The sequence below is a fragment of the Lindgomyces ingoldianus genome (assembly GCF_010093535.1).
Source record: "Lindgomyces ingoldianus strain ATCC 200398 unplaced genomic scaffold BDR25scaffold_14, whole genome shotgun sequence".
NCBI classification, from domain to species: domain Eukaryota; kingdom Fungi; phylum Ascomycota; class Dothideomycetes; order Pleosporales; family Lindgomycetaceae; genus Lindgomyces; species Lindgomyces ingoldianus.
Window position 1 is genome coordinate 909964 of NW_022985175.1, and position 13937 is coordinate 923900.

The 13937-nt window shown below is 35.4% G+C and overlaps 3 protein-coding genes across 3 annotated transcripts; 1 reads left to right on the top strand and 2 right to left on the bottom strand.

Annotated features, from left to right (window-relative positions):
- Positions 1-2: 2 nt before the first annotated feature.
- On the bottom strand, positions 3-1648 carry BDR25DRAFT_393504 (uncharacterized protein; the record flags this gene model as incomplete). Its single annotated transcript, XM_033698261.1, has 8 exons — positions 1200-1648; positions 1076-1170; positions 929-1039; positions 665-867; positions 547-636; positions 383-506; positions 251-275; positions 3-208 (listed from the first exon to the last, which is right to left on the bottom strand). The coding sequence occupies exons 1-8, from the start codon at positions 1330-1332 to the stop codon at positions 3-5; spliced, it is 987 nt and encodes a 328-aa protein (XP_033548261.1). The 5' UTR covers positions 1333-1648.
- A 693-nt stretch (positions 1649-2341) lies between these two features.
- BDR25DRAFT_223660 (uncharacterized protein) lies at positions 2342-2533 on the top strand (the record flags this gene model as incomplete). The annotated part of the gene is made up of 1 exon (XM_033685119.1): positions 2342-2533. The coding sequence occupies one exon, from the start codon at positions 2342-2344 to the stop codon at positions 2531-2533; it is 192 nt and encodes a 63-aa protein (XP_033548262.1).
- Positions 2534-4184: 1651 nt separating this feature from the next.
- BDR25DRAFT_354659 (uncharacterized protein) lies at positions 4185-5752 on the bottom strand (the record flags this gene model as incomplete). The annotated part of the gene is made up of 10 exons (XM_033695348.1): positions 4185-4257; positions 4295-4384; positions 4421-4461; positions 4499-4558; positions 4949-5036; positions 5190-5334; positions 5377-5447; positions 5505-5530; positions 5580-5645; positions 5678-5752. The coding sequence occupies 10 exons, from the start codon at positions 5750-5752 to the stop codon at positions 4185-4187; spliced, it is 735 nt and encodes a 244-aa protein (XP_033548263.1).
- Between the last annotated feature and the right edge of the window lie 8185 nt (positions 5753-13937).

Sequence of the window (13937 nt, forward strand, 5' to 3'; positions counted from 1 at the left end):
TATCAGGAACGCGCGAGCGGAAGAGCATTAATCCACTGGATGGCGCATGGAACTCCTTCATCGCCTTCACGTACGTTAAGGAAGTACAGATTATCGAATTCATCTAATCGTACGCAAGGACCCCAAAGGACAGGGAGGAATACTCCGGATTGCATAGGATCAATCTGACATGAGCGAGCCCAGCTCTTTCCACATTCGTCGCACGTGACTCGTTCGTTCATGCGTTTGCCGAGGTACACAGAGACTCAACAAGCCTGCTCATTCTCAACGGGTTCCTATCCTTCCATGGGCAATTAGTACTATTGTAGATTTTAGAACGATTTTGCTTAATTACTTTTTATAGGTAGTTACACATAACTATAGGCTTTCAAGTTTCTCTCACGCTGTTCCAGGCCCTGCAACGTTCACTTCTCTGGAGCTTGCGGTAGCTGGTTGTTCGGTTGTTCGGTGATGCAATTTGCAAAATTAACGGAACTTGGATTCCCCTACATCCGTCTATTTCATACCTCATGCCCCCTTATCGACGGAGTACAAGGCTCGGTCTACGTCGAAGTTGCGTGATGCATCCGCACAATGCCGCAACCACGGTTGTGCCTTAGACGAAAGCTCAAATTCTTCGCACGAGATGACGCCATGCTCGGACGGCATGCCTTAAGGATCGGACATCGGTACGCATAACGTCGTTTCATGTCGGCCTGCGCGCACAGTTGGGCCTACGTCAGCTGACAAAAAGCCGAAGAGCACAGTCTCGGAGATTGCCGGACTGAAAGGAAATGTTGAGGCTGAGGTCGAATACTGGAGATTTGGCGAGAAGGATACGCCACTCCTTAAAGCGTTGCATGATTCCAGATCGGATGCCTTATAAGCCTACCGATGGAATGGAAGAGAGTCGCACACATGAACTAATGGGGTGCCCCTACAGGAGAACATTGCGATTAGCCGGAGTAAGTGTGAACGATATCCTTCCCCGTTCGATTTCCATTTTCAGTAGTATTGCTTCGCCTACTTTCCCAATCTCATTCACTAAATACACAGGATTCTCGCATCAACGCTTCCATCACAACTGTCATCAAACCAACCGCATTGTGTTACCCCTTTTGGTCACCATCTTTTTCAACGGATCTATTCCTAAAGGATCTAAAAAGTCCTCCTTCAGAAACTCCCTGCCCTCTGCGTTGCGACGAGCAGCCTCTGTCCACCTCGCATTTTGTTCTGGCTGATTGGCAAGTCCTCACGATTGAAAATAGACGATGGGGGCGTTCTCACACAAATAACATTCCAATGACTCCAAGGTTGAGGTTGTTCAGCATCAGGAGGATATAGGGACAGCATTTTGTGCGAGAATTTCGTGCTCTTAGGACCTTAATGTAAGTATAGAGAGGGGTGTCATGCGCCTGACAAAGAAGGATGATGTTTCTCTCTTCATACACGCTCACAGTCATTTGATGCATTTTGAAAGCTGGCCATTGTCGGCTGTGCCCTAAGCACATGGAAACTCATTTTACACATTCTATACTTAGTTAAGATCGATCGGATTGGTCATATACTTCAGCATTCAGCAAAGCCTTCAGTAGTACGCGATTTCGTGGCACACACCTTCTATAGAGAATATACCGAGCTCGCTCGATGGAGAACCTACGGCCCTCATTATTACAACGCCATGCAAGGGGCTTAACTTCTATGGTTTGGTGGAACGCCTACTTCCTATTTTTGTAATGTTCCTCCAGCCCCAGCAGCAACTGCGCCCGTAGCCCGCCCTCCGGGATCACAAACTGTGCTCAACGGACGCAATGGAAAGAAGAACACAGATTCTTTTGTTTTTCGCGGTTCAATTCCGTCGTATTAGACAGTGATGGTAAAAGGCGAGATCCTGGTCTCTCATAGCGCTGTTGCTGACAACAACTCTGAGATATAGATTGCTCAACCACAACGCTTTGCTACACGTCATGAACCTCGTACTATTCGCACTTTCGCCCCTCGCCAAGTCCAACCGCCAATTCTGCTAGTATTATGAAGCGTAGCGTAGAAATCGAGGTTCGAACTGTTCCCTGGGCATCACTAGCTTCGCGACAATTCATAAGTCTTTGGAGCGCACTCTGTGGCCAACCTGTATGTGCTCCCCCCTATCCTGAAGCTTCAGAACTATAGGAGAGTATAACCTAGTTAGAACCCTTCTATCCTTTACAGGTTTTAATAGCTGCGGGGTTCGTTCGGGATGTGCGATACACGAAATCTCCAGCGCTCTTGCGTCCCATTCTACTCTAACAGCACCACCAGTTCGTGTCAAACTGACGATTTACTCATCTGATGCTACCAGTTCTTCTTCCCCCACAGTTCTACAATGTCTGCTTATCCAAACACCAAAACCGACTTCCTCATCGTACGAGCTGGCTCTTCTAGAGCATCTCTCGCCTGTTTCCTCGTTCGCTATGGCAATGTTGGCCTTTTTATTGCCTCCCCCCTAGCACCGCTAACATCCCCACGTTCATACGGTCAATCTGGTACGGTCAATCTGGCACGGCCAATCTGCTAGCTCTCGATTGTCTCCGTGACATCCGGCTCTGAGAAGACGGCGTGAAACTAGGATGCAGTGACGATGCCATTTCTCACTTCTGTTGGTGCGGGTAGATGGCAGGAGAATATTCACGGGTACATGTGTAGAGAAAACTTCCAGGAGGAATGGGAGACTTTGAGTATGCCCCCCCGTGTCGGTATTTGAATTTGCCGTAGACGTAGACTGAGCCTTTGTCAGCGAAGTATGTAATGGACCATGGGTTCAAGGGAGGGGATCTGGGGAGAGGTTTGAATGAAGCAGTACTGATAAAGTTTAAGTGAAGGTTGACACTAATTTGCTGTCGTTCAAGATAGGTGCTATCTCTCGGAAGTATATTCATCTAGCAAAACACCGCGTCTTAGGAAATCGGTACTACATCATTACAAGATTCCTTTCGGATCAGGTGGACGACGCAGGTTTGTTGCCGATTAACTCCAGTTACCATTCACCAATCAACGGAGCACCACCCTGTCCTTCAACGTCTTTGCTAGGTTGACCTCGCTCATCTTATGCAATACCGACCCTCTCTTCTAAGCTGTGTCCTCAGATTACATTGGTACTATCTGTTTCACAGTACGGTTCGGATGCTAAAGCCTTGGAACGAATGGATGCTCGTTGCGATTCCCAAAACACCAGTCAGTCCCAAAGCGAAGGAGCGAAGAATGAAGACAGCGTGTGCAAAAAAGTATTGGTGATCTAAGCGTAAACGCCGAAATCCTAGGACTGAACAAATGGTACGTCAACGAGATATCTGTTGATAAAATATCTAAGGGACGTGTAAATATATAATCCACAGGAAGAACCAAAAGCGTGCTAACGGATTCTAGGTTCTGCTTAGGCGACGCAATCCATAGCTATACGCTCACTGAAGGCCTCGGCAGTAATACCTGTATCTAAGATTCCTTCTACTTAGCTAGGAGATACACCTCCTTACAACGGTCTCGCCCTAACCGTACTGCTCGATTTATATAACATATACAGATAGCCTATTGCTGCTCAGCTTGCGGAACTGGCTAACGAAATCCTACGCGAGCATGTGGTTGTCTGGAACGTTTCCAGTGTTCTACCAGACCCGCATGCCGCGGATGAACGGCTCGCCGGCGTGGCCGAGCATCGCCCTCACTCTAACACGAAGGTTCGTAGATAGTAACTTCAGGAGACTGTCGTGAATATCCATAACGAGGGTCATGGGTTAGAGCTCGCGGTAGGGCAGTGAGGCGATAGCAGAGCCGCGCACACTGTGACGAAGCTAAGCCTTTAAAATACAAAGAGGCTGTGAACGAAGAAATGTACTACAAATTGTGTGCGTTTTCAGGCAGTTAGCTATCCTCCGTCTGACTCAACTGGACGAACTCGACCAAGGCAGTCTCTATACTTAGTCTCCCTGTAAAAGGTAAGTTCAGTTTGTTCGCTAGTATTGGAGGCAATCCCTAGAAGGCTGCAGGCACTACTTTAGCCAACGTCTTTGTGTATGGTATTTTTAAGGTGTTATTGGCGGCAATATAGTTTCTTTCTTACGGATAGAGGGAGTTAGAACGGCCTTAGAAGCAGTAATAATTATTGCTAAGTCAATTAACTGTGACGTTGCTATTTAGTATAATTGCTGCAGTGACTAGTGTTTCTAGAACGTCTAGAGAGCTCGGCTTTGACACATTGTTGCTAATATAGTGGCAGATATTTGTTCAACTCCAAGTAGATAAGTCCTCCAGCAATCCAGTTGCACTGTAGCTTTAGAGAAACAGGCTCCCTAGGAGATAGTTTCCCTTAAAGGCATCAACTCTGTGCTTCTTCTGGAGGTGGGTTGTGATAATAGGCTGTAGAAGCAACAGCCTTCACAAAATCCTTTGTACCTAGTAATTACAATACTTGCATGTCCAGTTCTTCAAACGCTTGTTTTCCTCGTTAAACTACCCCAGATCCATGCTGTACTTTTATAGAAAAGACGTCGAAGCCTCCTAGAAAGCCCCTTGAGCGCCATACGCAATATGTATTACTTCTGGGCTTCTACTGGAACCTCTAGTCCGGATATTGTCCCCCTTGATATTAAAATTTAGGCCGTTGCTAGGGCGTGAGTCTATAGGAAACCTGTAAGAATAGACATTGGCTAGTTAAAGAGCAGGCAAAGAAACACAGAGGATAATGCCTTAAGTTTAAAGCTCCAAGAGCCTCTAGAGGCAGTCTTTAACATATTAAGGCAAGACCTTGTAACCTGAAACCTTAGAGTACTTAGGCTAGTAATAGCGTACTTTTACTGCACGCTTTTGCTACGCAGAGTTTAGAGGAGCTTCCACATACTTATGGTGACAATAGAGGCAAGGAGTAGGTAATTTACTGCTCTGTCCTGTCAATAGATAACACGGCTAAAAATAGTACAAATTCTAGTGTTTTGGCAACTCCGTTCCACAGCAACTCTCGTGCTACTACGCGTGAAAACGCCCTATGAGACCTCTCGAAAACGTTCGCTGCGAACGTGTTATCAAATCTCCAAGAAATCTATTAGGATATGCGGTTACTGTAGTAATTAACTGTACAGTAACGGAAGGCATTTCACTTTTGTCCTAAGTACTAAGGGATTGTTACTATTTGTAATAGTAGCAACAGTAATACGTTCTATTAAACACTAAGTGGGGAGGACGGGGCCTGTGCGGAAAGCTGGAAGAGGTTTTGAGGGCCATTTTGCATCATGAGTGAAGGGGTCTCAAGAGCTAGATGGATTAGATCTTTTAAAATGGCAGGATAGTCCACTGAACTTGGTGGAAAAGCTTGTTCAGCAGTTCGAGCTACCCCAAACGCTTAGCAAACTGTTCTACAGCGTCATCTACAATCTTCAAATATGTGCAAACCAGAAGGTACAATAATAAACTGTAAGTACGATAGTCTGGATATACTACAGCTGACTCTCATTGGCAGAGCAAGTTAAAATGTCAAAATTTTTAGGAAAGGTTGTCACTTTGAAAAAAGCGAAAGCATGATGTACTGCGTCAAAAGACGCATCGTGGAATATGGCTAGGGGCTATTTGAAGACAGAAATTTGCATGCTATCGGCATTCTCCCTATTTTCAGCGAACGGTTTAAACAAATGGGTTCTAAACTAGTTATCCCCCTCATTCTGTGATACTGCACTGCACCTGATATCCCGCTTGCTACGTTTCCAAAAGCCCTGAAATCAATAGCTGAGAGTCGTAAGTCATTACACATACGATACAGAGGTGTAAGACTCACCAACATAAATATGTGAAGTAGAAAAGAGAGAGGGGAAAGGGGGAAAGGCCTGGAAGTTAGGCGGCGTTAGTAGACCTAGAGAGTTTTTCCAGATAAGTTTAAGTGATCGCGATATCCTGCCGCTTAATGATCAGTATAACGTACCTCACAGGCGAGTTAGTCACTTGTGCTAAGCCCCCACTAAAACTACTCTAATAGTTATAGTAAAGTAATTAAAAGTAGATAGTAGGAATTTAAAGCACTAATACTATAAAAAGAATACTATACTTTAAGACTAGGTTATTATAGTCTTTAAAAATAGCTAGATAATAAATAAGCTTAGTTTCTAGTAGCTAAAGTACTTTAACACTTTGTCAGATATGCGCACCTACTGTCAAGACAGGAGGAACGCTTGACGAAAGCTGCTACATAGTACGAGCAATAAGCTCGAACAGTATGTTGCTGCAAATTGCTGCATGTTGCAGCATTTTGCAGCATTTTGCAGCATTTTGCAGCATGTTGCAGCATTTTGCAGCAATTTGCAGCAATTTGCAGCATGTTGCAAGCTGGTCGCGCATAGGGCAAGTGCGCGAGGGACTCGGATCGGCAAAACAAAAAGCCGAGCAACACGAGTAGAGCAGAAAAAGGATCGATAAATCAACACAATCAATCATCATCCCATACATCACCTCTACATTATATCTAAACCCATCATTCATCTCAGGAAGCCCAGAAACAGTGCTTCAATCTAACACACTTATATAGAAAAGTGTACTATTAGAGAGCACTAGCTGCTTATTATTAACAGCTATAAAAGTTATAACTAGCACCTTTAAGTTTTAATAATAGTAGCTATAAATAAAACTATTACTTTCGATATGCTGTTTTACTTATTTTACTTTTTATAGCTACTTAATGTAGGTTATTTTACACTTTTAAAGAAAGTGTATAGGCGTGTCACGGTATCCTCCCCGGATCCCAGACATAACTGTATTAGACGCGTACTGGAGTATTATTAGTGCACGTCTGACACAAACACAACACGACACAGACATGAACTTAAGCACAAACTGCCTTAACACTAACTAAACCTAAAACAGGCTTAATTTATACCTAAAGCGCTTAGACTTTTAAGCTAAGTATTTAATTACTAATTTTCTTTTAAACTTTTCTATTTCTTATATCATGTCTTATACCTACTATAATACCTTACATAGTAATTAAACTAGACCTCTATAAAGCTCTATAACCTTACTTATGCATAATTATAACATTACATTATGTTAAAACCCTAGCTAAGAATAGCTTTTAAATTTAATCTAATAAGCTTAGTACTTACATAACTTTAAGCTATTAAAGTAAGCTAAAAAGCTTTTTAAAAAGTGCTTACTTTATAAAAAAGCTACTATGTTATAAGCTTTAAAGCTTTTTAAAAGAACTTTAAAAAACAGCTTTACATTATTAAGTAGTTTATTTTTACTTTAACTTTTATTATAGTAGTAAAAACTAAGAACTTACTAGCCTTAAAGCTTACTTAGAAGTTTAGAGATAGCTTAACTTTTTTCTGCCTAACACTGCTTATAACTTATAACTTTTTTAACTTAGTAATAAAATCTAACTAACTCTCTAATTCCCTACTATTTAATAGAAAATAAAAAGACCTACCTTTTTTTCTATGCAAGCTTTAATATAAACTTAAAGAAAATATAGACTAATTTCTTTTTAAACACTTTTAGTTACTATATGCCTACTTTTAACTTAACTATAATATAATAGCCTTAATTAACTTACTAATAAATAAAAATATTATTAACTTAGATTAATTTATAGTGTTTTTATAAGTAACTTATAAAGACTTAAATAAAAAGTTAATAGCTCTAAGTTACCTAAACACTTTATAATAAAAAAAAAAGCTTTACTTTACACTTTACTAAGTTCTGCTAACTTGCATCTAATATAGGCCTAAATAAAATAGGTCTAATTATAGCCTTATATAACTCCCTCTTAACTAAACTGTAACGCGCTATAGTAGAAAAACCCCTCCTAAACAACTTTAATGCATATGTAAACCTAATTGCTACCTATAATAATAACATAAGGTTCCTTCTTATATAAGCCCTAATACACCCCTAAACTAGCGCAGTTATAAATAAAGACCCTAATATAATAAAAATTAATTTAAATTATGCTTTAGTTAGTTCTAAAAAGTGTAAAGATTATAAAAAAAAAAGTTAATACTTTAAGTATAGTAAGTGTCCGTACGCAGCAGCAGCGTCGCGGCCTGGATACGAGCGATCACGCACGAGCAGGATCACGTATCTATGTCACATGATGCTCGTGCGCGAACCTCTGTGCGCGAACATCTAGATATCCCCCTTTTCCTCTGTACAGAGGAAAAACAAGAAGTAATTAACACTAGTTACCTAACACCCCTGTGCAATGTTTACACTGTGCAAACCTCTCTGTCTTGTACGCATTTGCTAACACTAAGTGCTAGCTAGCAGAGAGTCTATTTAACACTAATTAGTAGTTTAAATACTGTAAAAAAAGAAGCTCTTTTTATACCTTTTTATTTAAAAGTTTATGTATAAAAAGAATTCTTTTCTTTACTACTTTAACTATAAATTAGTAAAAGTAAAAATAGAGTCTAATTTATGTGTAAGTAGCTATAAATTTTTATTTAGTTACCTAAGTAAAAGTAAAAAACCTGTCTATATAATACTATTTAGAGGTATTATATAAATAGTAGTGCTTATTTAACACTAGAAGGTCTATTTTATTTTTTTGCACAAGGCTGTTTAGAGGCAGCGTACAACAAGAAGTAAGACAGCGCGCAACAACGCATAATTAACTACTATAAAGCAATAAGCAACGCTAGCTCTATTTATAACTAGCTAACATAATGTATTAATGTATAACTAATATATACCTTTTATAGGCATCTTAGCAAAGACTCTAGTAAAGTAAATAAATATTAAAAATTAAGTAGATAAAATTAAACTATTAAATAATATACTTAAAAAAAAGCTTAATTTATACACAGCTAACTTAATTATAAAACTTTACATGTTAAGTGTAACAGATGTACATATACTTAAGAACTTTTAGAATAACTTTATAAAGTAGAAGCTTATACACTTTAAAGATCTTAGCTAACTATTTTTATAAAAACTAATTACTACTCTGCAGAATAAAGGCATTAGCTTTAAAAAGAACATAATAGAGGCTACTACACTATATAGACTTATAAAAAAAGAACACACATTTACTATCTTACTAAAGCATTATATAAAACTATTACTACTATTACTAGTTTTAACATAATAAAAAATGTTTCTGTATAAATTACCTATAGACCTAATACTTCCTCTGTAATTAGTACAACTACCTTGTAATAGCTTACTATACAAGAGCACAACTAGGCAGCTATATATTCCTGTAGCCACAGCTCTACATAAGATTCCCTAAAGCTTGTACTTACTATATATAATTTAATTACTGTATAATTTATACTAACTTCTACTTATATAAGATATTATAGCAGAGAACCTTACACCTAAGAAGGTTATATAATTCTAGAAGGCATAAAGAAAGAAGAATAACTATATAAGGCAACTATATAATATCTTAGCTAATAAGGCTATAGTATTTATTAAGCTTTGCTAACACTTTACTATCTTTAAGGCATTATACATAAGCATCTTTTCTAATATCCTTAAAAGGCGCGCACACATGTTCTACTTTTATAATATTAGTCTAGAATAATTATAGAAGTTACTGTACAAGCAGCTTAGTAATTACTTTAATACTAACGTAAACTATAACTAGTATTAGATAGATTAAACAACAATAAGCTTTATATAAAGTAAGTAAAAAAACTTTATAAAAACTTTACATAAAGCTTTTAAAGCTATAATTAATAAACTTACTTTTATATAAAAAGCTCTTAGTTTATAATTCTAAAGCAAGATACTACTTTACACTACTATTATATAAGTATGCTAAGAGTAACTTAAACTTAAATAAGTAATGTTCTTAATTAAGCCTATATATAAGGCACTATATAGTAACCTTTGTTTAGCACTTTAGGTTATAATTAATTAATAAAATAATGCATTTATAAATAAATTCTAAGACATGTACTACACTAATAAGTAATATAGCTTACTACATATACATAGCTATTAACAACATAAAAGAAGCTTAAGGGGATATAAAAAATTATTTAGACTATAGTCCTCTATATAATTAAAGCAATGCTTTATTTATTATAAAAAAAGATATTAGTTAATAAATTATTCTTATATAAATTAATTTTATGCAAAACGCTAATATATCTCTTTATATAAAGAATTCTATAACAAGACACTAACATGTAAGAAAGTAAATGTATATATTTAAAAGTTTAAAAGTAAACTAGAGTAGAAAAAAAAAAAGTTACATAATAATAATAACTTAGATAAAAAGAAAGGTAAGAAGATTATTAACTACCTTACTAATACTATATTTTTCTACTACACAACTGCAGAGGACATCTACAGCCTAGAACCTAAAGAATACGCAGAACAGTTTATCTTTAAAGATTAATACTATACAGTATACTAAGGTAAACTATAGAATACTAGCGTAGCAAAGATTTCTACTATAAGAAAGTTATAACTTAAAGCATACCTACAAAAATTCCTTTATACAAAAGTAGACTAGACACTAAGGAAGAAGAGTATTAGCTTTAAAAAACAAAGATTAACAGAATTAATTAGTACTATATAAATTACTAACCTAGTTAGTAACATAACATATTACATCTTAGAAACTCTAACACTATTCCTGCTATTGCTAGTAGATGCTAACTAACTTAGGGCATACTTTAATAATGTTTTAAATATTATTATACATAAAGACAAAACTACTATCTTTATTATATAAAAATAAAGACACTTTTTTTTAACATTAGTAAAAAAAAATTTATATCTTTCTTTACTAAATTAAAACTTTACTGCCTCTACTACTAATTTAGACACCCCTGCATAGAGAAACTCTAAAAGATGCTAACTAGCGCTAGCTACAACATTAATACTGCAGTGCTAGAAGAGATTAAGAAGTTCTGCTACCTCTACTAATTATATAACTAGGCCTTACAAAAATTTAAGTTTATAATTAAGAATAACACTTACTTTAACTATAAAGTTATTATTAATATTATATAAATTAATAATAAAGATGTTTTATATGTTATTAATATAGATATATTATTTTAGGCTACTACATTCCTAAAATCTATGTCTACATAAGATACCTAGGATGCACTATGCAAATGCTAGATTAACACCTATTAAGAACCCCTAGACTACATTATGCATAACTCTAGTATAAACTTTGCTTTAGAGGATTTTTAAGCTTATGTAAAGATTATAGGAGCTACATGTAGGCAGATGCTTGTAGAAGCATATTAGGTAGTTAGAAAAGTTAAGCGCGTGCACGCACCTCTCTAACAAGTGTTTAACATCCTAAAGACTAAGCTAGGTAACTGTATAAATAATAAAGCTATCCTGCAGATAGTAGTTAAGGCTCTAAACAACACAGCTAGCCTACACAGTCTAGTACCCACGCTGCTAGTTTTTAGGGCATACCTAAGAATTAACCTAGACTCTCTGCTATTACTAGACATTATTACATAAGTAAGCGCTGTACAAAAGGCAATAAAGATACTTTAAAAAAACTATGTAAAAGTAAATATTAATTATATAATTAACACTTATAATAGCTTTATAACACATAAAGTTCTTAACCTCCCCTTTAGCTTAGAGATTATAGTATAAAGAGAGAAAAAAGGCTAGACTAGCTTATATAAGATTAAGAGCATTAAAAAAAAAGATATTATTATTAAAAGAAAAAATAGCCTACTAAAGCTCTAATATACATAAGTTAAACTATACTATAAAGAAAAAAAAAAAATAACTTACTTATAATAAATAACCTAAATAAACTAATCTCTATATAAAGAGATCCTCTAAAGAAAAGAAAGAAAAAACAGCCCTATAAAAATGTTATAAAGGCAGAACTAAAGCCTACTACAGACTAAGCCCCTTAGAATAGCAATGCCGCACTAGTGCAAAGGGAAGATATAAATACTAGAAGAAGTAAAAGGCAAAGGAAACCTGCATAAAGTCTAGACTAGGTATTTCTAACTTAAAAGAAAAAAAATAATTAGGCCTTATTTATTAAGCTCTATATAAATAGTGTAATTACTACACCTAAAAAACTATTTAAGAAATTAGACTACATAAAAATAGACACTTTAATTACTAATAGCACTTTTAAAGTTATAGTGTATAACTTAATAAGGCACAAAGGTTAGATTTTTAACCTCTGCCTTATATAAAAAGTAAAAGGTAAAATAACTTAACTATATAAGAAATCCTGCCTAGTGTTTACTAGCTACTTAGATAAAGAGAAAGGAGAAATTCTTACTTAGTTACTAACTATCTAAAGAATAAGCTAGAGACTACTTTTAGCTATAAAAGTAAGCCTAAAAGCTATGTACAGAATGCATTTTAAACTATGTAATATTATATAAGTATACATTTAATTAATAGATAAGCTTATGCGCACACTGTACATAAAGCTACTAAAGAAGATGCGCTAGAGCTTTCTACTAAATACAATACTCTAGGTTGTATAACCCTTATATAGAGCTGCTAAATTAGGACTGTATTAGTTTAAAACATACTATAACTACTATAAAAAAAAGCTGCGCATGCACATCTTTTTATACAACCTCTACCTCTTAATTACTAATAAAAAAGAGCACACCTTTAGTATTACTAGCCTACAGACAGACAACACTTTAAGCATTATAATAAAAAATTTTATATAAAAAAAAAAAAAAAAACTATAAAAAGTAAAGTTCTATATAAAAGGTAAAACTATTCTAGTAAAAAAGCAGCTTATTAAGTTTAACAGTAAAAGGATTAAACTTACACATAACATAGTAGTCTTTACTTAAAAAAAATAAGTAAGCTACTTTTATATAATTAACTTAGAAAACAAAGATGCTGCATAATAATATGTTAAGTAATATGTAAAAGGGGCATATATTACATTTATGTGTTAACTAAAGGCAGCATTTAACTTGTCTATTACTACATAAACTATAAACCCTTTGCATAATAACATTAACACACTTAACACATAAATTTAATAGTAGATAGATAATAGTAAGTGTAGTCTTACCTTTTTACTATTATAGCTTAATTATGCAAAGCTGTTTATTTTTATAAATAGATTATTTGCTAATAATAAAGACCTTAGCTTACAGCTAAGATTTTTAATTATATTAAGTAATAAAGACTATATAGAGTAAAGCAACTACTTTAAAATACTAGGCAATATTATACACTAGAATTCTACTAAGTGTAAAAGAGTAACTAGGAGTATCCTTACTAGCAAACTGTACAGAATAGTTAGAGGGTTTAATAATATAATTACCCTTAGTACAACTTTACAGCAAATTATATAAACGCTTAAACTGCTACTAATTTTAGTAGTAATCTACATAGATTTAAGGTCTCTATATAATTACTTTATTAAGCTAGGCACTACTAGTAAAAAGCAACTTATAATTAACATTATGTTACTTTATAAATTATATAAGAAAAAGAAAATTACTAAAATAAAGTAGATTAATAGTAAAAACAACCTAGTAAATGCATGTATAAAAAAAACACTAAACTAGGCTCTTTAATTATTAGTCCTAACTAACTACCTCTCTGTCTAGATAGAAGCATCTATAGACTAGCTAGATCCTGTGCGTAAAGATGCCTTAGACTAACTAGACTAACAACGCCTTTATATAAGGCCTATTTCTCTTTATTTTTTTTATTTTTTTTTATTTTTTTTTTATATTATACGCACTTATTTTTCTTATTATAAGGATCTGTCACTGTTAGCACTGTACAAAAAGAGAAAAGAGCTAGGGGATTGTACAGCAGGGCTTAGAAAGCAAAGGATAAAGAAGAGAAGAGCTATTTATATAGCGCAACTAGCCTATCCTAACGCACAGCATTACTAAGGCAAGTCCTAATAAATAGGGTGGAGTAAAGGCAGAACATAATTAGATAGACCTACACAGACAGAAGGAAGGTAACGCGTACAGAAGGCAACTCTTTAAAAAAAAAAAAAA